At 37.4% G+C, this 23,336-nt stretch overlaps 1 protein-coding gene across 3 annotated transcripts in view; it reads right to left on the bottom strand.

Annotated features, from left to right (window-relative positions):
- Positions 1–23,336, bottom strand: part of CHCHD3 (coiled-coil-helix-coiled-coil-helix domain containing 3) — a 254,511-nt gene that overhangs the window by 146,804 nt on the left and 84,371 nt on the right. For all 3 annotated transcript variants that reach the window (XM_039860894.1, XM_039860893.1, XM_039860891.1), the window contains exon 4: positions 12,664–12,781. In XM_039860894.1, the coding sequence (XP_039716828.1) occupies positions 12,664–12,781 (118 nt within the window). The remainder of the gene's footprint in view (positions 1–12,663; positions 12,782–23,336) is intronic.

The raw sequence follows: 23,336 nt of genomic DNA, 5'->3' as shown, positions 1-23,336 counted from the left end.
TCATTTACAAGGACAAAACCTGATGACTTCAAGAGTCTGCTTTTGTTGTGTCACTCGATCAGCCCGGTGTACATGTTCTCAAGGCATGCGCACGCATGCATGCACACATGCACACATGCACGCGCACACACACACACACACACACACACACACGAAGAAAAAAGAAGAGAGGGTGGGGAAAGCACTATTATAATATACATGCAAAGCATATGTATAGTCATAGATATATCTTGGAAAGGATGATCTACAAAATGGAGATACATGGTTAAAATATGCCATAGTCTAAAGAAAGATGTTATTTAGAACTTGTTCTTTTTGATGACTTCAGGGTCGGAACTCAGCTCATTTATAATATACTGAGATCCTCAAGGAGTTAAACAACTTTGAAGCACTGGATACATTCTGTTACCCGTGCATGGCAAGAAATGATGGGAACATTCGAAAGAATCCAGTCCAAATACTGCAAGTTTAACACACATGGGCATGGGGAGGGGGGGGAGTGTGAGCACAGAATTAAAAAAATTATGGCCCGAATGGGTAAGATAGAGATACAACGGTCAGATTTAAAAAATTAAGAAATGATTTTTAATGAATCGAAGAAATAAATTGAAAATAAGTGGAAAATAAAGCGTTTAAAAAGATGAATCTTTGTTTGGAATCTTTGTTGGAGGTAGTAAAATGGTTTAATTCACTATAATACAGGAATTTCGGGCATTTAATAGTCATTCTGTAAAGGTACAAACTAGACCAATTTCTGTGTTGCTTAATTTGATTGTACAAGTATTTTAAATGCTATCAATTTAGGTTTATTGTGCTAACAAATATCTGAGTTTTCATCCTAAGCCAACACATATTAGCAAAAAATATCCCTTCCCCTTACGTTCAAGAAAAAGACCCCTCTCGTTCTCACTCTTTCCATAGGATGACTACTTTTATACCTGTGCCTATGATTAAACCACTTCTACTAACCAGAGTAAGTTTTCAGCAACAAAAATTCAATTTAACCAAGGAAATAGAGGCTTTCAACTTTATTTTTCTTTTTTTAATAGACTTTTTTAATAACTAAAGAAAATTAAAATAAATGCGACTCCTGGAATTGGTAACCTATTCATAAAACAAAATTACTTCATGAAAAGTCGATTTATAAGTATATAGAACTTTGCATTCTCTAAAACTCCTGTATTTATATATTTATTCATCAAGGTAACAGACTTGAAAGAAAAGTACATTCGATGACCTTGTCCTCATTTTAAACAGACAGAAACAAAGGGCATAAAGAAAAACAGCAATTTTCCTAAAATTACATGGAGCAGTACCTGAGGGTTGGGGTGGTGGGGGGAAGGGGTTAGCAGAGAAAAGGCTATTTCAGATAAAATTATTGTTCAAAAAACTCTGCGGAAAAATAAGAAAAGAGTTTACTAACAGTTTTTAATGATACAAATAGAGTGTCCGCTACATTTCAGAGATATAAGATCTACTCAGATTCTGATGAAAACATTTACATTGTTTTGGTTTGGGTTCATGACAAGAAAATATCCAAAACAAATGTTTCCTCATCCACAATACAGAAAATTAATCTAGATGCCTGAAACTTCATCTCTTTTTTTTCCGTTCTACTTTTGTCTTTCTAAAGCAAGCAATAACAGCAATAATTCATAAATTGCAGGTTGCACAATATTCACCTTGACCTATTGTTTGCAAATCATGTTTAAAATGTTTTGAGACATGACAACTAAATCCAATATATACCCTAGAATGTATCCTTCCCTAGAAGGAGAAATTGCTATAAAGAACATGATTGGAATCTGGATTAAAAATTAAAATGTTGCATCAATGCTAAATTTGATTTTGACGGCTGTACTTGGTTATGCATGAAACATACTAATTTTTAAGCAGTAGAAGTATTAGGGTGCAAATTGGCATATCTGCAACCCATGCTCAAATGGGTCCCAAAATCTGAGTGTGTGTGCGCGCGCGCGTGCGTGCACATATGAAGAGATAGAATGATAAGCACGTGCAGTAAATGCTTAAAAATAGATAAATCTGAGCCAACTTCTTTGCTCTTACGACTTTTCTGTAAGCTAAAAATTACTTAAAAGTAAAAAACTTAAATTAATTTTAAAATTCTACTTCTTACAGCTGCTAAAAATTGCCTTTACTGAACGCAACACAAATAAATTATACACACATACACACACATGCAATGTCTAGCAATGTTTATACTCTGCTTTTAAACTTGTAATAGTAGCATTAAAGTAAATATTAGTTACTAGCTCTTCCCCATCATTCTATCAGAGCTTTGGAGAAAGAACTTTTCTTTAGAAAATAAACTAAATTTTTTATTACATTAATTAACCTGCTGTCAACAGAATTATTCTTGGAGTTACTAAACTACATTAACAGTTATATAACTATGTCCCAAATTTATTTCATTTTTTTTAACTTAACAAATCTCCAAAATGATCAATAACAGTTTTTAAAATTCGATTCAGAGCTTGACTTTGTAAGAAAAACCTGTGGAATATCTTCACATTAAATTTCTCTCAAAATTCAGTGAAAACACAAAATTGATTGAATCTACTGCATGAGTAAAATGGACACTGCTAACATTTATTACATTTATGCTTAAAAATAATCTATTGCCAGAAGCCTAACTCTAGTCTCTTCAACAAGCGTCCTGCCAGATTAATGCATCTTTATTATGCGAAGTACAAAAATAATCAAATTATCTTTTACTTCTGAAAATAAAGAGTTTACATTGTACAATGAAAAACTAAAAGGAAAAAGGGAAATTTCTTCCTTTATAAACTGATGCTCTTCTAAGGGCAAGGAAATAGATAATTGCTATGAACTAGGTCTTTTTGTATCTACATTAACCACCTCTCCCAAAATATAACAGGTCATAGCAAACATTTTTTAATAAGTACACTCAAAAATGACTTTATAAAAGTATACGATAACATTTCATTTAATTGGTATCATCTGCAAGTCACAGGTGAGAATTTTTTTGGAATATGAATTTACAGATTGAAATGCCAGAACTTTTTCAATTCAAAATGATTTAGATGGAAGCTTTAACTCTAAAATGTATTAGTATATTTCTTGTTTTTAAACAGATTATTCTTAATCCCTGGTAGTCTTATGATTATGAATTCATTATTTCACTAAGCAATAATACACAAGGCTTGGCCTGTCTGCCTCTATGCTGAGTAGGCCCTTCACGATATCATGTTTTTTACTTTTTACTTCATGAGTGTGCTCATCATACACATGGGTTTTTAGTGCCTTTTTTTATTTGTCTACAGTAATTTGTCCCTATACCTGTCTCTAAAAATCCCCTCACCCTTTCTAATAGAGTGGGTCCAATCCACTATAGGTTAAAAATATAACGGCTAAATTTGCCAAATCATGGCCCAAATAAGATTACCTAGACAGAGGGGATCTAATTCGTTGCCCTCTCCCTGGGCAAACTTCAGGATGCAGTCTCTCTGAACGTATGTTTTATCATCTCTAACAAGAATGCTTGATGCCCTACCCATGGTAAGTATTTATTAACACCAGATAATGGAACTGAAAGCTTTTGGTTAAGTGAAAAGTACTAAAACCAAATAGCAATTATTTCTGTTGTGATGCTGGTCATCAATAAAGCTCATGAGCATTATTGTGCTACCCGAAAAACACTTTGCATTTCCTTTTGGGTTCAGAGCTAAGGTTCCAGGCAATCAAGATAACTCTGTTCCTGAAAATCAGAGAGTCTAAGGAAACTTGAAAGAATTACTGTCTAATGTCTAAGCAGAAAATGTATCTAAGCAGGTTTATAATCTCCACTGAAACTGGCCCTGTGACACTGGTTGGTGTTCTCTCTTATCAAGAGAATATTAAACACAAATCTGGAATTAAGTTTACAGTCAGTGTTGTAAACAGGCAGAGGATATTTAGACACAGAGGTAAGTATGGGACTCTATTTGTCACAAAATATGGAAGAATGGGGAGAAGTTAGCTCGAAAACTCCTCTAAACTAATCTAATCAACAAATTTCTGCGACAATGAAGACATCTGATAAGTTTATCACAAGTAATCATAAATTATTGGTGCTGATCATTCCATTATATTTTTTTGAAAATAGCTTGGTGCTGTCTGAGTAAATCATATTCTGCCTGGGGCTCTGTAGCTTACCTCGAATTATTTCAGAATCATCTAAAATAACTCATTTTTCTATTAAAATGATGAATGGGCTAAATGAGGTATGTAATAAATACTGCAGGTTTGTAAACAGATTCTTGCTCTCTAGAGAATGAAGGCCTTACTTCATTTGGTAATTCTGCCCCTCGGTATTTTCAGAAGAAGTCATCCTTAAAATATAGTTAGTAAAGAAAAAAGTAGAGAGAGTCACACCGGAACAAAATGGTGAATGTCTTTATGGTTAAAGGAATAACCCAGGGTCCATAAAAATAAATTCTCCCACCTCTAAAAGCAGGGCACAGCTCAAAGCATCGAAAAACACAGAAACAGCCTAACTCAGTTCCATTTAGGAATCATATCTAAGCAATAAAAACAGATACACAAAATAAATAAATAGAAAGCTGTTCAAGAATGGTCAATATTGTGAACAATTTAAGGTCCAATAAACGAAAACGAAGCGGATCTCATTGCACATGGTATGTCACAGAGTCAACATTACTGTTTACGACTACATTCACCAAACCACAGATCTGCACACTATGGGCTGAAAGCAATTCTCCAAGGCTGTATCAGAACTGACAGTGTGAGACTTGCCATTGAAGACAAAATGGAAAGATTGATGCTAAACGCAAAGAACCACATTTGTCTTACAGTCTCATTCAAAACATAATGTGCAAAACTCTTATTTGTAAGGATTGACAGACTTCACTATGCTTATGTTAAACTTTTAATTTGTTACAGATTAAAGCAAACACTGAGGGACATATTTCTTAGCCTGAATCTTCAGGAGGAAATGAGATTATGATGTCAGTTCAATAAAATTCCAAGGCTCTAATGACAGTTCATTTTAGACCAGGCAGTGAAGCAAATAAGTTAACAATAAATGCCAGGTCATTATAAAGAGATAGAATTATAACCAGCTTTTTGCACCTTAGTTACCTATAGATTTTTACTCAGTCCTCTCCATACCTCACCTTGACAACCATAATGACCCAAGTGATGGGATGTCGATATGCTCTTTATGGCAGGACTACCACATAGGACACTGCTCAACAAGAGTTGCCCTGAGCCAACCAGTTTTCCAGCAACTGGATGCAATTTTCAAAGTACATTTAGAATGAAAACATGAGAGCACATCCTATGCAGAGATGCTCCTAATAGTTGAGTTTAAATACAACTAGTTGTTAGCACAAACACCAACAAGCGTTATACTCAACTATGCTATTTTCTTCTCTAACTACTTTATCAACAAGTCCGTAGAGTCTAGATAAGGTAGTCCCTTGGGAACAAGCTATATGAGCGAATTGCAGTCATCTCTACGTCGTGTTCACTGGACAAACCTGCCAACCTTGAGAGTGAGATTTAATCTCCACTATGAGAAGATCATTCAGCCATTCTTTCCTCAGGCCCCTCAGCATCTGCTCAGCATGATATCATGCTTCTCTAAGGCTAGTTGGTAGTATTAAGTGCCTAGGTAATTCTGCAGAGCTGGATGAGAAAGGGATTTGATATGTACATCTGAGAAACATATCCATCTGGTTAAGTTTTCAGTATGCAAGCAATACTGAAATCTGTAATAACAGTCCTATTCTTTCTCGGGGCTGTTAACATGAAGGCTGGGCTTGCAAAGTGAGATAAAACATGTTGCTCGTTTTCTACTGCAGTAGCAAGCAGACCTGAAGCAGCCCTGGCACTCTGCGATTAACAATCTTTGATCAACAATCTCTTTGTAGGGCTGTACGCATTCCAGCCGGCAATAATTACGCTGCTTTAAGACACAGGAAAGATGGACCACATGTAAAAGCAAAGAACATAAAGGAAGAAGATGGCATATGAATGCTTTGTGCTAGGAACTCTAGTGGTCTGCTGAATCCACACACACAGAAGGCACAGTGATGCTGTACGCTTTTGCTCCCACTTGTCTTGAAGGACGCTGCCCTTTAAATTTCCTGGTAAAAGAGAAACTTGGCAAGAGTTAGAAAGAATGGGACCTGCAGATGGATCCCAGGTTCTGTTCTCACCAGCAACACTGAGGAAAATATCTTATACCTAAGTGGCTTAGAGCCCTCAAACATGAAGTAGAAATTCTATACTTCAATAGTCTTCAAAAGCAAAACTCAAAATCATTAACTTCATTCTTGCCACGGAAAGCAAATTAATACTCCATGCATGTCAAAACGACTGGGGCTGAGTGTCTACAGCAAGAAAGTCAGCACAAGGCATATCTAAACCAGAGAGATCGCATTAATAGAGGTTAAAATCAAAGTACTAATTGCACCCAAAAAATAGCAAAAACAAACAAACAAACAAACAATTTAAGTATCTTTAAATACCAAATAGAAGAACCTAGGATAACTGCTGCTACACTGCCACGTCATTCAGCTTGTTCATTTTAATGATACTAAAAGCCCCAACCGATCACTCACTGTTCTTTTACACAGAACTTCGGAGCATGAACCATGCTGTTCATTTCAAAATTACAACCCCAACTGTATCTTTTTGCCCTTGAGCAGGGCCTCACTTACATTGGGGCGGCAGTGGTATTCTTATCTAGTTTCTTTGATTTAGTCATTTTCCTCCATACCCCAAATGCAAAACCTTTTTCTCTTTTACCATGAAATTTCAACTGTCACAGTTTGAAGCACAAACAAAACACAGAACTGAAAAGGACACAGCACAAAATTAATCAATTCTTCTTGATTGCTTCATTGGTGCATTTCAGACAAAAAGGCAACTGGGGATGAAAAGTGACATTTTGGAGAAGCAGTCACTTAAATGTGCAAAAACTAGATTTATGCATTCACCTATCCGATTTCTCGTGTTATTTTTTTTCTAAACACTGAGGTTTTATAAATTTAAAACTTATAACATAAGTAGAAAAAATAGAAACCCCAGGGCAAGAATGACCTTCCCCACAAACTCCTCTTGTGATGGAGGAGAAGGTAGAATGGGACTGAAACACCTAATAATCTCCATTTCCATCCATGTCTTCCTCTATTCTGTCCTTCACCTCACTAGAGTGAGCTATCAAAATGCCCGTCTAACCATTTCATTTCTCCCCTTTGGGACTCACGATCTCAGCCAGGCTAACTTCTTTTGCCTCATCCCTCAACACTCTGTGCACTGTACTTCCCACTCAGCAACCCCTAGTGGCGACCCGTTGTTCCCAGGCTTCCAAGCTTTTGCCTGCAGCAGTGGAGGCTGGACCAAGCCCACTCCTCGACTATACGTGCAGTTCCCTCCACTACACACTTCAGGGCTCAGCTCAGACACCACTTTCCAGGGGAACCTTTTCTAGTCCTCCCCCTTTGCTCTCCTCCCACTTCCTGAGCTTGAGTAGATTCAATTCTTCATGTATTCAGTTGATAAGTATTTATTGACTGTTTGCTCTCTGCTAGGCACTGGCGTAGATTAGGCACACTCGTATGTGTGTTGAACGAACAAATGAAGATATAGCAGTGAGTTAAAAGAAAGTCCCTTCTTTTCACAAAAGTGAGAATTCTCACAAAAATTTAAGTAGCATGGCTCTGTAACAGACTGAACACTTTTAAACATTATTTTAAATATATCTGTCTCCCACATTATACTGTGAATTCCTTGGGGAAAGAATTTTGCCTTTTTCGTTTCTATATCTTTAGTATCTAGCACAGTGCTTTTCATACAGTAAGCACTTATGGAAACATCTGTTCAAACAGGAAAGAAAACTATTTCACGTTTAGGTTTATAAACTCCAAAATATTCACGTAAATATTTCCTTAAGTAAGCAAAATGAAGTTTCTTTTCCACTTTAGATTTTAAAAAATATTATATAATTCTGTGGTGATAACAAGAAATGGCTAACATTGAAACAGCCTAATGACAGAAGAAAAGTCAATCAAATTTTAATTGACATTTAAAAAATAAATCAAATATAATCGTAAAGTCAAAAAACCACAACTCCCTGCTCTTTAATTTAAAAAAAAAAAAGTCTAATGACACAGCAAATATTAGATCTTATGTACGAGATCTTGAAGGATACACAAAATGTCAAGTCTCATTAACTTTCCTGGTTTCCTGGTGCTGTCCTTCTATTTAGTCCTCATTCTTTACAGAGGTACTTTCCCGCTCCTAAGAACAGTCTTAATGTGAATTTTATTTAACACTTCATGTGGGTAAAATTATCCATGAACTCTTCTCCAAAACCTGTGGGTTAAAATAGCTGATTAAAATCTTGGTATCAGTCACTGAAGGGTAGAATGAGGGACTGGTGGGCTCTTCTTGAATCTAGACTGGGACTTACAGCTTCTCGAACTAAAACAGTTCTTCCAAAGGGGAAAGTTTTGATCTGATCCTACTTTAAAACTTCAACGACAGGGCCATCATGACTCTGCCCTTCAGCGAGCTTTACTAGAGCGGGCTGCTGCAACTGTAAGAAAAAGCCTGGACTCACATCTAAAGAGACAGCAATCTAAATGTCAACCGTTAGCGGGTGGAAGATGCGGAGGGAGGGAGGAGTTGGCTCTATTTCACAGTACCAACATCACGTCAATTTTTTTTCTCTAGTTCTCCTGAAAGACAGCTTTCCAATTCCATCAAATGTGTGAAACCCAACCTTTACTTTCTTACAGGCCACAACATTTGGGTTCTAAATAAAGAGGAACAAATCAATGTTTGGCCATCACTCAAGGAGACCCACATATTAGGGTAAGAAAGGCAGCAATGGGGGCCCAGCGCTCACAGCGGAAAATGCTAACATTCTTGGGGTGACTCACATGAACCAAAGGTTCCAAGGTTGCCTACTGCCCCAGGTGGGGATCAAGTGACTTAACGACAACAGTAGGTTTGACATCACATTCCGTACCACACTTTTTACAAAGCGGTGGGACACAGAACCTGGACACCTGGACACTGTCCACATAGGGGAAAAGGCAGAAAGAACTTCATACCCCTAAACATCAATTATATGTTCAATATTGCTTATTTCCTTGGTGAATTTTTTCTAACTTTCAATTGTGGTGAAATACACATAAAATAAAATTTATCTTCTTAACCATTTAGAAGTGTACAGTTCGGGAGGATAAAGCACATTCACATTATTGTGCAGCCAGTCTCCAAAATTCTTTTCATCCTGCAAAACTGACACTCGATAGCTATCAAAAAGCTCTCCATTCTTCCCTCTCCCCAGTCCCTGGCAACCCAACTTCCACTTTCTGTCTATCAAATCTGACTACTCTAAATATCTCATATTAGTGGAGTTACACAGTATCTGTCTTTTTGTGACTGGTTTATTTCAGTTAGCATAATGTCCTCAAAGTTCATTTATGTTGCATGATGTGTCAGAATCTCCTTCCTTTGTGAGGCTGAATAACATTCCACTGTCTGTACATACCGCGTTTTGGTTTATGCATTCATCTACTTGGGTTGTTTCCACTGTCTGGCTAGGGTGAATAATGCTGCTATGAACATGAGGATACAAATATCTCTTCGAGACCCTGCTTTCAATTATTTTGGGTAAATACCCAGAAGTGGGATTACTGAATCATATGGTAATTCTATTTTTAGTGTGCTGAGGAACTGCCATACTGTTTTCCGTGGTTGCTATACCATCTTACATTCTCGCAACGTCCTTGCCCACTTTGTTATTGTCTGTCTTTTTGATATTAGCCATCCTTATGGATATGAGGTGGTTTTTATATTTTTTAACTTTTCTATAATATCACTGTATTATTTTAATAATTATAAGTAAATCCCATAAAATACATTCAACCATTAAAAGTGAACATACAAATATATATATTTATTGGTATAGAAAGACCTTTACCATATAGTCTAAATTTTTTAAAGGCGAAGGTTATTGTAAGAGTTACACAAAACTATGTATATTATTATCTATGTTTGGGGATATGCATATACTCGTATTAATATAAATGTTTTATATAGACTTAGTGGAATGTGAAAAGGAATATAAAAACAATAAGGCAAAAAGTTAACAGTTATGATCTGTGGATAGTGAAATTTAAGTGATCTTAATATTTTTGTATTTATTTTCTGATCTCTACCCAATGAATATGCATTTCTTCTATGATAATAAATAATAACAATAGAGGGGGTAATTCGGTAAATAAGTTGGGAGTCATCAAGTACCTACGTAATTGTAGGCGGCCATGCGGCTATAGCCATAAAGTACAGCCACTCAACGTGTCCGAGGACATTCAGGCCAGGATGGGGCCCTCTGGATCAGCTGTAATCATACTGTTAAACTCTAGTTTTAGTCCCTAAGTACTCTGAGGGCTTAGTTGGTTAATATTGATATACGATAGATGCTGAAATCCAAGAGTTGAGAATCTGCTGATTTGCCATCTATTGATTCTTACAACCCCAGAATCAAAGAAGAAGAGATCTAACAAAACAGACTATACAATGCCAGTTTCTTGTGCTTAACATGCTATAAACACATACACACACATACATACATACACACGCCGCAGGCAATAGACAAGATTTATTAGGTACAAAGAGATAAATGGGCTAAAGATAGCTATTCCAACCAAACTACATTACATATTTTAGTTACCATTAGATAAGAAATTCATATATCGACATTTTTGTGAAAACTCTCCTTTGTTTATGCTTTGTCATATGCATGTGTGTATGTTTCATGAGTGTGTGTTTTTTTTTTTTAATCCCAATCTTGCCTGCCTCCCTGAACTAAAAGAACAAGACTACATGCAACTTTAGGCACAAGGAAGTAGAGGAAAGAGTACTTCAAAGATAAGAGACACAAGCTGGAGCACAGAAGAAAATGATAACCAAGGATTCCGCTACCCACTAGGAACTAAAAAGCTTGCTCCCATATCTTCCTTAAACAAAGGGACGCTTAACCTTTTCCACTCTGACCCTGGCCTTCAAACTGGGGGGCTGTAACATTAGTGGAAATGACTCTTCAACACACTGGCCACTATTCACCCCAGCCAAACAGTGGAAGCAATCCAACAGTATTGTAGATGAATGCATAAACAAAAATGTGGTATGTACGGACAGTGGAATGTCATTCAGTTTTTTTTCCTCAAAAAAACAAAACAAAACAAAAAGACCCTCGAGCTTAGGAGTACAGCAGATATCATCAATAATTGGATTACTCAACACTTCAGGTTTTTAATCCTGAAATTATCTCCTACTAAGGACAAATGACTTTCCTTCCGCATCTCTTGGCCTCCGTTCCACTCAACATGTGTGTCCCTCATGATGGCTACCAGCCAGTCCCTTGACATTTCTTTCTTAATACATCACCTCTACTCTGGCTTCTCTGTCTACCCATTCCGCCTGGATCTTGGATGAGTCACTGAAGAAATGGATTACACATGAACTTCCTTTAATTTTCTCTACTGGTAACTAGTCATAGGTTAGCCTCTCAAAGAAAGGACCAAGAGAAAGGACAGAAGAGAGCAGAAACTGACCCTTTTCTTAAAATTTTTAACAATTCCCAATCGCCTGCTGAACTAAGGACACCCTGTCCCTCAGTCTTGCATTCACAGTTCTCCATCATACAATCACATTCTACCTCCCCAGTGACCTCCCAACCACAGTGCAGCAAGCACTGAAGGTTCTGAGAAGGCCCGTGCGGGTTTCTAGGAAGGCTGGAATGGGAGCTGAGCGGGCAGGACCTCCGGCTCCATCAGAGTAGTTCTACATTTATCTAACAATGGGAAATCATTTAATCAATTACGTTGCACACAGAAGACAGATGTTATTCAGCCATTAAAAACTATTTCAGAAGAACATTCAGGGACATGAGAAAATGCTCCTGATGCTAAACATTATATACAGCATTATCCAAATTCTTAAATATGTGACAGACCTAGGAGTAAAAATTGTCTAGAGGGAAACACGGTATAACTGTGGTTGTGTGAGAATGACAGATTTATGGGTGCAAATCTTATTTCTATTAATAATCCTTTCTAAACACATTTATGTAATCTTTTCTTTAAAATTAAAAGTAAGTATAGATTTCCTTTCTTTAAAAAAGATGTTTCTCCAAAGCCCTTGCTCTATGTTTGCCCTTTCTAAAGCCCAGAAAATGAATGATCAAACCTTACCTTTGCTGGAGTCTTCGCAGGCTAACATCTGGTAGTAGCCAGCAGGACAGAAACAAGCTAGGCTGCTCACCCCAGAGGTTTCAAATACAAAGAAATCAAAAGGGACACACACACACACACACACACGCACACACACACACATATATCCCTTCAGGTAAGAAGCATATACCTGTGTCTCTGTGTTGACCTTTATTTCAAATAATTCTGAAGTTACCTGCCTTAAAAAGTCTTCCATGGTTCTTCTCAGCAAACTGCCAACTACTTGTAAAAGGCAAATTCAAAAAAATCAAGCAAGGAGAACATGAATTTTATCAACACTAAAAGCTGGCAAGGAGTACTTAGCTTCCCTCAAACATCAGAGATTTCCTTGTAGACGAGACATTTCTATCACGTCTTTAACGCTCACCAGGTGCTTTGCCTTAGCGCGTTCCTCCTCGCTTGATATCCTCTCCCGAAGAATAGCTCTGGTTAACTGCTCATTGGCGAAAGCCCTCTCTCGGTCCAGTTCTTTACTCTGCTTTAGTCTGAAAAGACAAAAGAAGGTCTAACTTATTAAAAAAAAAAAAAAAGATTTTATTAGTTGACATTATTTTTTAATGAAATACGTAAATAAAAAGAGCTGAACTCATCTTAGCCTATAGTTTATCTAGAGCCAGTATATTTCCTAGCAAATCCCCATACAGCCTTTACCCGAGCATTTAAAATAACAATTAAGACAAGTGAAGTTTATTAATTTGACTGCTAGACTAGTTTTACAAAGGTTTTCTTATGTGCAACTGAAGTCTGCCCACCTAGAAATTTCATCCCTGGTGCCTCTGTCTGCTCTCTGGAGATATAAGTAATAAATCTAATTAACAAGCCTGTCTCTTCCCCTCAAAACTGGCTCAAATCAAATGTTTGCTGAACATGCAGCCAGCACTATGGGAGGCACTGATGACATGGTGCTGAACAACAAGGCCGTGTTCCTGTCCTCATAGATCTTATATTACGGCAGAAAACTAAAAACACAAGTTTAGATGTCTTCCCTCCCGGCGAATTACTCCCATTTTCCAACAGTCCTCACATGCAAAGTTGGCCAGACCTTTCAACAGCAGGGCTCCTCACCTCTGGAACAACTCCGGTTTGTCCCTTAGGTCCGAGCTAAATGTAACTTGGCAGACATATTCTAGTAAAAGAGAACAGCAGAACGGCACCCCCAAGACCTGCACACAATGCCAGTTCTATTAATGAAGCATCAGATTGCATCAGGTTTATCCGTAACCCCATCACACAATTAGATCATATTAAATTGCAATCCACCAAAACCCCTCATTGTGCATGAAAAAGATAAATTATTTTGGCACTGATCTTCACCACAGTGCCTGGCACATGAGGGTATTCAGTGATCGCTGAATGAGAGTACATTTCAGTCTAATCTCCTGAACAAAGATTTTCTGATTGCCTTTTCTTCTTGGAGAGAATAACCCCTCTCTACCATCAAATTCCCAAAGGTAAAAGTGATGCTTTGAAAAGGTAAAATTATTATGTTGGTATAAGTGAAATTCTGAGCGAAATCTGCCTTCTAAGTGGGAATGATGAGCACCAAATTGAACTCGATACTAGTCTATCAAATTTTAGTTTTAAAAAGATACTTGAAAAGAGCAAAAGAAAATAAAACTTTCTGTTACTATTTTTGAATTGCTACATCATCCTGATGCCCTGTAATTCTCAGAAATCAATTATAACAGATAAAATCACCTTGTAAAATATATTCCAGTTATAATACTTTCCCCCTAAAGATTAAACCTGCATGTTTTTGTGTCTTGAAAAAAGATGAATAATAGAAACAAATTAAAATCTGCACTTTGAAATTCTTTAATGCAAAAGTAACCACTAGGAAATTCCATAGGCAATAAGCACAATTACACTTACACAAACCAAATTTCTCAATCTTACATCCGAATACATTTCACAATAAATTCAACAACATCATAATTTAAAACGTTAACTCACTGGAAATGTATGATTATAAGAGAATGACGTGTTACTTCCCTAGAGTGGCGGTTCTAAAAGTGTGGGTCACTACTAGCTGCAGCATCGCCTGGGAACTTGTTAGAAATGCAGATTCTCAGACCCTACCCACACCTGTTGAATCAGAAACTTAGGGAGAAGGAGTGGGCAGCGAACTGTCTTTTCATAAGCCCTGATGCATAGGAAAGTCTTGAGAAACATGGCCTTCGATTACCAAAATATATTTTTACCTAAATAAATCCTGGAGATACATAAAAGGAGAGTAACATCAAAAATGAAGTGGTCCACATAAGAATATTGTACTGATAATTGCTGAGGTTACTGAATCAGATTAGCAAACTGTGCAGTGAAAGCATTTTTACGAGCATATCACCTGCAAGGAAAAGATATTATCTATTTTACATGTGAGGTGGAAACTAAAATACTAAAAACTACTATCATTTATGAGTCACCTACTAAATGCCCAGCACTGCACTATGCTCATAAGGCACTTTACATACACATGTAAAACTACGATAAAAATTATTAGTTCATGAGCATAAAATGAATTCTATACGATGAAATTTTCTCACATCTACTTTGGTGTACCAAATTTTAAAGTACTGTTTATTTTAATAACCACTTTTTTTTTTTCTGAGTTTATTTGCACATGGCATAAATTTGAATTACAAATGGAGTTAAAAGTGGCTCAACTTTTAAGAAATATCATAAAGTTTTGGCAGGTTAATGAAAAAGCAGCAAAAACATGAGCACAAAAGCCTTCAGTGCTATAATAAAAAATAAAGGTTCTTCAGCTTACAACACTTGGTACAGATGCACCGACTCCGGAGTTTGACTCCTGGGTCCAAATCAAGGCTCTACCACTTACTGGCTGAGAAGCAATTCTTGTTAACCCGAATCTTGCTCTTCTCCTGAGAAAAATGGATTGATGTAATACCTACCTTATAGGGTTCTGTATACACAAAGCACTTAGCACAATGCCTATAAGAATAAGCACTCCACATGTTAGGTAAGTAGCAGCAATAATAATAGTACCCACTATGGGGTTGGGAATCCAGAAAAGGCAGTGATGTCCTGAAAAAGAGAAAAGCTCCAGATTCACCCAACACGCGGTGACCACATACAGCTTTGTCTTCTCTGCTTTCCCCACTTCCCCCTAGTTTTCACCCATAAGTTCTGCTTTATTTTTATTATCTTCAAAGGCTTCTAAAATCAAAACTTGACAATGACCCAGCAGCCCTATCTTATCACAGGCTCCTTTACTTCTTCCCCACCTGCCTATACGCTCTGTGAGGACCAGTTTTTAGTTCGCTGCATCATCCCCAATGCTTTTAACGGTGCCTGCCACAAAATAAGTGCTCAACGAATACTTGCTGAATGCACGCATGCATAAAGGAATGAATGGCATATTTCCAACCACAGACAAAAAATGAAAAACTAGCTGCAGAAAACAGAAGACTGGGGGATTTAAGAAACAACCAGAAGACAAGTTGAACCTTGCCAAGGGCCAATCTATAAGTGTCACAAGTGTGATTGGATCCCAGGCTTCACTAAATCGCTTAAAACAGAAGGATGTTATAATACTTGCATTATAGAAAGCTGTTCTATATTCCACAATATGAGAGCCTCTGGAATATCGATGCCTAACTGTGCTTACTTCTTGGCTGCAGAGAGATTGGCAGTGGTGGAAACTGACTAAAAGGAAAATTGTCTTCCCTTCTTAATAAATTTTTACAGTTATTTTCATTTATCCTTACAAACAGACCTGCATCCTTAGGAGCCTGGCAGTAGGACCTAGAACGAATTCTCATCACCTGCCAGCAACTTAGCTGCACATCTAATAAACCTCAGTTCTCCCAGCTTTAAAATTTGAAGGTTGAACTATATAATGTCAAGGTCCCTTGCAGTTAAAAGTTTTGCAAACATCATACATTAAATATATTATTCCTCATTCCCTAAAAACTCTCAAGAAAGGTGGTGGCAGGGAATAAATGAAACAAAGAGGTATTTTCTCCAAACTTTATACTTTTCATTCAATGGGCATTCAATTTCTAGTCTCATCCTTAGAGTTTCCTATTGCTTGATAAAAACTATATGCTAAGTAAGAATAAACAGACTCACAAATTCATTCAATATAATTAGTGGGTGACAGACAGTATTCTGATTACCGAGAACAAAATGACAAGCAAAAGAGACACAGTCCCTACCCTTATGAAGCTCAAACTCTGATAAATGCATTATTTGTAAAAACGCAAGGCTATGAAACTATATGGGTGGGAGATGATATTTGAAATGAAATCTAACATATTAACTGAGCAACATGGGGAAGGAGAAAGTGTCTCAGCTGAGACACCAGTTGGGTCCAGGATCACTGAGAAAGGATTTTCTAGAGTTCTGAGACTGCTGCTTCAGATACCAAAGGTTGGCAGATCTAGAGTCACTGAGGGAGGACTCTTAACACACACACACACACACACACGATTATCAATACAAATTAATGCAAGGCTTGAAAGGATCCACTGAAGCTTAAATCTGCCTTTGCATTTTAGAAAATTTTAGAACACAGTTTTGTTTTCTTTCAAATTATTTTGGAGGGCCGTTTCAGATAAAGGGTATAACTAATTGAGGGTTCCTTTTTTACTTTAGAAGTAAAAGCAACATATTAGAAATTTCTAAATTATATCATTTCTCATTTCCCCAACTCTCCCCTCCACAAAATTCATTTACAGCAATATTTTCTTCTAATAAGTTTCCTCTTTCACTGAGTCATTTAGGTCATTTAACAACTACGACTACTCTGCAAAGAACATCTGTTTGTATTCTCAGAAGCTCCTAATTCTTTTCAAAGCTTCCTCTCAGGTGCCCTTGGTTTTACAAACCATCAAACTATTCTATTCAGTGGCCATGTATGGAAGGTGGACGACTGCATGATCAACCAATTTTTCTCTTATTTTGAGCCGAATGAGATGACCCTGCTTGCTGGGCCTCACTGAAAGCTACCCAACCAGTGCTGGAGGCTCCAAATCAGAAGCCAGGTTGTTCTGTAAACACTGCACAAGGCAATGAAGAGTGAGCGCCCGCTGACAGAGAAAGAAGGCAACACTTCGCTTTTACAAGGTCCCTGTTAGGTGAAAAGAAGGTGAGAGATAAAATAAGTTTCATTATTAGCTTAGATTTCCAAAGATTTAAGAATTATCTCAAAATAAAAGTAAACATACCAAGTATCTTGGAGAATACATTCCCTTTTATTTATTGGCATTTCCCACTTAATATTTCAGATCTGTCGGTCTAATAGTATTCAACATTAAGCCTGTGATTTAAGTTTCATTTAAACTTCCTTCTTTTAAATACATATCTCTCCTCATTTAAATTCTCTAGAGTTTTAAGCAAAGAAGCAGGAATTTAGAGTAAACTTTTCTTATTTGCATTAAGTAATTGGATAGCTTGCCTAAGCTTAATGAAACAAATACCAGTCAGCGCTGCCCTTACACCGCAAGCCCTAGCAACTTAGCTCTTTTTCTTAGAATATTCTCCATCAGGTGAGAGATTTAAGATACATCAGCAAAATCGATTTCTCACCAGGCACATCTCCAATAATGAATATTATTAAAACATGTTCTTTTAAATGGAAAAAAAAACCAATAATGATAAACTCCACAATATAGGTTTAGCTCTCATAGATATCTGGTATATAAAATCTAGTTCTATATCCTTCAGTTTCTACATAAAAACCAACCAATATCATTTTATTCCAAAGAAACGAAAGAGTTTAAGAAAGTGGGAAAGGCATTTTCAAGATAACTTTCGCTGGGCGTTTTTTATATATTCGACTTCGTTATCTTTCATGGAGGAGGCATTACTATCTCCCTTTTTTTTACATGAGAAAAGCTGAGATGGGGAAAAGGACACAGGAGACATGAAATGACCTGATCTGATTCCAAAGGCATGCTTCTTAAACCTCCTAAAGAGTACACCCCCTACAGCCCTACAGGAATTAGTTTCCTTTACATTACTCACCTTTGTGGTTGTATAAGGACAGTTTTAAAGTTCCTTATAATTCATAATTATTTTAAAAGAAGCTCATTTTTTATTTGTTCTCATTACATCCAGACTTTGCCAGAGTCGAAATTATTACCGGCCTTTTCCCAAAGTGGTTTAACTTTCAACGGTCCTAAATGTTTCTCTGAACTTTTGTACTGCTCATTTGGCCATTCACAAATACTCAGATTTATCTTCATGTAGGCTGACACATAAGTAATTCTATACAATTCTAGCTTAGAAAATTACTTTATAATTTAATATATAAGGCCATTATATTACTGAGGGAAAGTTGATAAGAACCTCAGATAATGGATAAGAATAAATGGGAAACTGAGATTGTTAGAGATAAAGTGATTTGACAAAATGATTTATCTAAAATTTAACTATGACCATTATACATAGACAACATCTGCAAAGTATTGCAATGCACTTGATTCAGAAAGACTGTTTCAAACACTGGAAGAGAAAAATGAGCGACTATAACCTCAGAGGTCATTTTTAATGCTAATGAAGAATTTTATTTTAATGCATCATACTTTGTCAGAACATGCTGAACTAGCATTCGAAATACTGTTTACAATTCATTTTTTAAACAGAAAAGCTGAGCTGGTAATTCAACGAAGTAATTATAAGACTATTAAAAATAATGACAGAACAAATATACAGCTTTCTATTAATAAGACCTCACAAAAATAAAAGTACATAGCAAGCTTAATACTTCTCAGATCAAATTATTTCAAATCCTGGAAGGAATGCAAGTACACTGAGATTCTAAAATAAATACATAAAGGTGTACATTAATATAGCTATCTCTATGTATCTACATGTAACAGCTACTCGTATCTATATGTAATATCTATATGTGTAACAGATAAAGTATTTATTAATGCTTACTTTGTGCCAGGTACACTTCTAAGCACTCAACAGGTATAACTCATTTAATCCTCACAACAGCCTTATCCTACTGATTATTGTATTTCAGATGAAGAAGCTGAGGCAGAAAGAGGTTATACAAAAGCAAAGTGTACAGAAGTTAGAAGTTAGAAGTAATTTGCCCAAGGTCACAAACCAAGGGAGAGGAATAGCCAGGCAGCTTGACTTTGGAGGCTGCAGTCTTACAGAACATGCACACACAAACATACTCACTCTCTCCCTTACACACACACACACACACACACACACACACACCCACAGAAAGAGAGAGAGAGAACAGAATGTGAGCCACGGGGGATGAGGGAGTAAGAACTTTGTCTTGTGCACCACTGCAGCCCAGACACTAAATAGTGCCTGGCTCTTGGCAGGCATTCAATAAATATTTCTGAAAGAATGAATACAGAGTGCGAGCACAGTTTAATACTATGGAACACAGGTAATCTTTATATAATCATAACTTAGCAATAAATAACACTGTCTTGGGAAGCTGAATAACTACAATCTAGCAAACCATAGAGTAAATCAGTATTATTTAACCGGCATTATGACCTGGTTCTGAATATAACCAAGAGGACATTAATTCTGGTCATCTATGCTTCTACATAAATATCATTTAAAATGGCATTCAGAATTTAACAATCAAGGTTTCCTTCCTTTCTACAGGAACATTTTAAAAAGTGGTTTTGTTTTCATTCACACTAAAATTTAGTCATAATCTGAAGATTTTCCTGCAGAGCTTCGAAATGATGCTGGGGGAAAGAAAACTCAGCCCATAACTAGAAGCCCATGACTATTACTGGGGATTACCCATGGCCATGATCCTAGGTAGTTCTCATCCTGCCCCCGCCCCGCTGCTAGATGATCACTTCCCATTTATACATTGCATTGGTACCTAAAGTCCCTATATTTCAGTTCTCATTTGGGAACAAGTTTTACCTATTTTGGATTTTCTGAGACCTTTTTCTTATCAAATACATTCTCCTAGTGCACTGAAAAATACATTTATATTTGAAAAGAATTCTGATTTTAGTTCAGAAGTTAATGTCACCATGGCCCATGCTCCCCCCGACCTTTTCACTCAGGAATTCAGTTAAATGCCCTAGGAAGAAGTTACAACAGCCAGAAGCCTCCTACCTTCCATCTACTGAACAACCTTTGGCCACTTCTTTACCTGGCTTGAACTGAATGTTCAGAGGCATCTTAAACCAAAATAATCAACTTTTTATCTTAAGATGCACATGAATTGTCATAATATTCAAACGATGACTGAACAATGGTGGCAGTGAGGAGACAGAAACACGCACCATTAAATTCTTCCATATCAGCAGGGCTTGAAAATAAAATTGTTTTATAGAGGTAGTGGAATGAAATGCCCATACATGACCTGTGGCTATTAAAGGGCTTGGTAGAGAGTATCCACGCCCCTCCCCCTTGCTAACACTCACTGGATGGGTGCTGCAGCTGAGATGTTGGAGGAGGACAACCACAGGGTCAGCTGGAGGAAGAAGGAACTAGAGTTCAAATGCATGTGTCTCTGAGGCAAATCACTTTCATCATTACATCTGGGCAAGCTACCCACTCCTCCGGCAAGCATTGGCCCCATCCTAAATGGGCAGCTTGAGCTGGAGACAGATGACAATCAGTGTGAGATGGCTTCCTCCTGAAGATAGGAAACCAGAACAATATTGAGACATAGGTCAGCTCTAATAAAGAAGACTCTGAGCTCTTAAGAAACGACAGTATCTTTATGTATACAAAACATATTTCAGGCCTTTTATGGTATTTTGCACTTATGTTTCTTTTTCATTAAGGACACATTTTTGCCCGGGCACATATTTTGGAATTATGTCCTTGTAAATTGTAAGTCTTAAGAAACTTTTGGCCAGAGAGAGAGGGAAGACATCACCATTCTCTACTCTAAGGCTTACAAAGGAAAAGAATCAATACTTCTTTTCTATTTCAAAGGACTTTCAAGCTTGAATCAAACTGCAGCCTCTCATTCTCCAACTGCATTATGCCTCTCAGAGATACACACCACCTAACTCACTCCATCTCTTTTTGTGGTAGGTACTTTAATGTTAAACTTAGCAGATTCCCCTATGAAACCCAGAGTAAATATTTTTAAGGGAAGAATGATTACACAAAGTCTTTTATAGTCTTTTTTTTTTAAATCAAGGAGTCTTTGAATCTCTAATCATTTTTAATTCATATATTGAACTGCTAATTTGACTGATGCGTAAAGGTTAATGACTGTTGTCTTTATAAACTGTGCTTGTTATCATTACATAATTGTGCTTCTTTCTTCTGCTTAGTGCTTATAACCTTCCATTGTACCTTTTCTCATATTCCTTTTTGTTTGGTATAGCTTTGCCAATCCAATAATTTTTAACCTTTATTAAGGTTAAAACAAATTACTCTGTTTTAAGTTTATGCCATATAAATAATACATAGCCCCTGGTGTGTGTGATGTGTGTGTGTGAACATAATCTGGCAGCCTTGACCTTTAAATGGTAGTTGCGGCCAGTCACAATTATTAGCAGTTAACGACTGATAGTTAATTTTATTTCTTCTATTTTACATTATGCTTACTATTAATTTTACTCTGTTGTTACCTTTTTCCCCTTTCCTTGTTTTCCCATTAATACCAGGTCACTAGACATTCTATTCCCCTCTTAAAAAGACCGATGGTATTTTTCCATACAGTTAGTGGTCCGTCCGCTCCTCAACATCACAAACGCTTTTTTCCTCTTATTGTTTAAAAACACAATTCGTACTACTTTCTCAACCACTACCCTCTGCAAACTCAGCAGGATGAAATCATCCGGAAACCTTAACTTGCCCCATAACCCAACTCATAGCTAAGAGTTCATAGAATTCATAGGTTTTCTCTTCAAGGATTTCTCTTCAATCTCAAGAATCCTTATTAGCGCCTTTAGCAGGTGTCCCCAGTCTATCATTCATGTGCACGGCGCGAAGACTGAGCCTCCTGGGTGCTTCCGCTCCTTCCCACGGGGCCCACTTCGCCAAACATTTAGCCATGACTCTGGGCGGCACTCCCCCTCTTCTATCCTGCTCTGTGAGGTGCGAGCTGGGAGTCTCTAAACCACGTTTCTGCTTTGCAGCTGGGTCCCTGTTAGGCTCTGCCAATAGAGGGAGCCAGAGGGAGACTGCAAGGCTGCCGGAAGGAAAAGCCACTCTCCTGCTTGAGGTCTACGCCTGTCTGTCAGCAGCCCCGGGGCCTCCCAGCTCCACACCAGCAGCAGCACTGTGCTCCCGCAGCAGTCGTTCAATCCAGTCTGCAGTTTGCCCACACTTGCAAAATCAACCTCACTGCACTCCACACGCTGGAGACACCAGTCCTACCTGCCAGTAGCCTCCTCAAAAATCTGATTTCCAGACCCACCGGCCTCTCCTCCAAGCCCAGAGATAGAACCACCACCAGCCAGAAGGCACCCCCTCCTCAGAGGGCTGAGCTGCAGTGCCAGAGAGCGTGCGCAGCCCCCGCCGGCCCCAAGCTTCAATGTTTTAACGACTCCTGCTTCCTGCCAGAGCTACCTCTAGGATACCGTAGAGCAGCGCTGTCCAAGACAGTCAATATTTGCCACGTGTGGCTGTGGAACCCACGAAATGTGGCTCTGTCCAAACTGAGATGTGCAGTCAGTATAAAATACACACTGGGTTTTTAATATTTGGCATGAAAATCTTTAAGAAAGTCATATCTCTCATTAATAAAATTTATATCGATTACGTGTTAAAATGATCATCTTTTGAATAAACTGGTGAAAATAAAATATCTTAAAGTTATTTTCACCTATTTATTTTTATTTTTTTTGCTGTGGCTACTAGAAAATATTTAATTGCGTAGATGGCTCACATATTTCTATTAAACAGCACTGCCTTAGAGTTTTTGTTTTGGGGATTTTTTTAGGGAGGTATTTGTTTTTATTTTGCCTTTTCAGCTCTTAACCTCATTAACAATTTTTATATTAAGTTCTCTCTGTAAAAATAACTGATGAGTTTTGTCTCCTTAATGGATTCTGGCTGCTAGCTGATAACATTAATAAATTCTCTAAACCCCTGCATATCTGTAAGTCT

The sequence above is a fragment of the Pteropus medius genome, unplaced genomic scaffold (genome assembly GCF_902729225.1).
Source record: "Pteropus medius unplaced genomic scaffold, Ma_sr-lr_union100, whole genome shotgun sequence".
Taxonomy (NCBI): domain Eukaryota; kingdom Metazoa; phylum Chordata; class Mammalia; order Chiroptera; family Pteropodidae; genus Pteropus; species Pteropus medius.
Note: the sequence above shows the minus strand (reverse complement) of the source record. Positions and strands in the feature narration are given on the sequence as shown.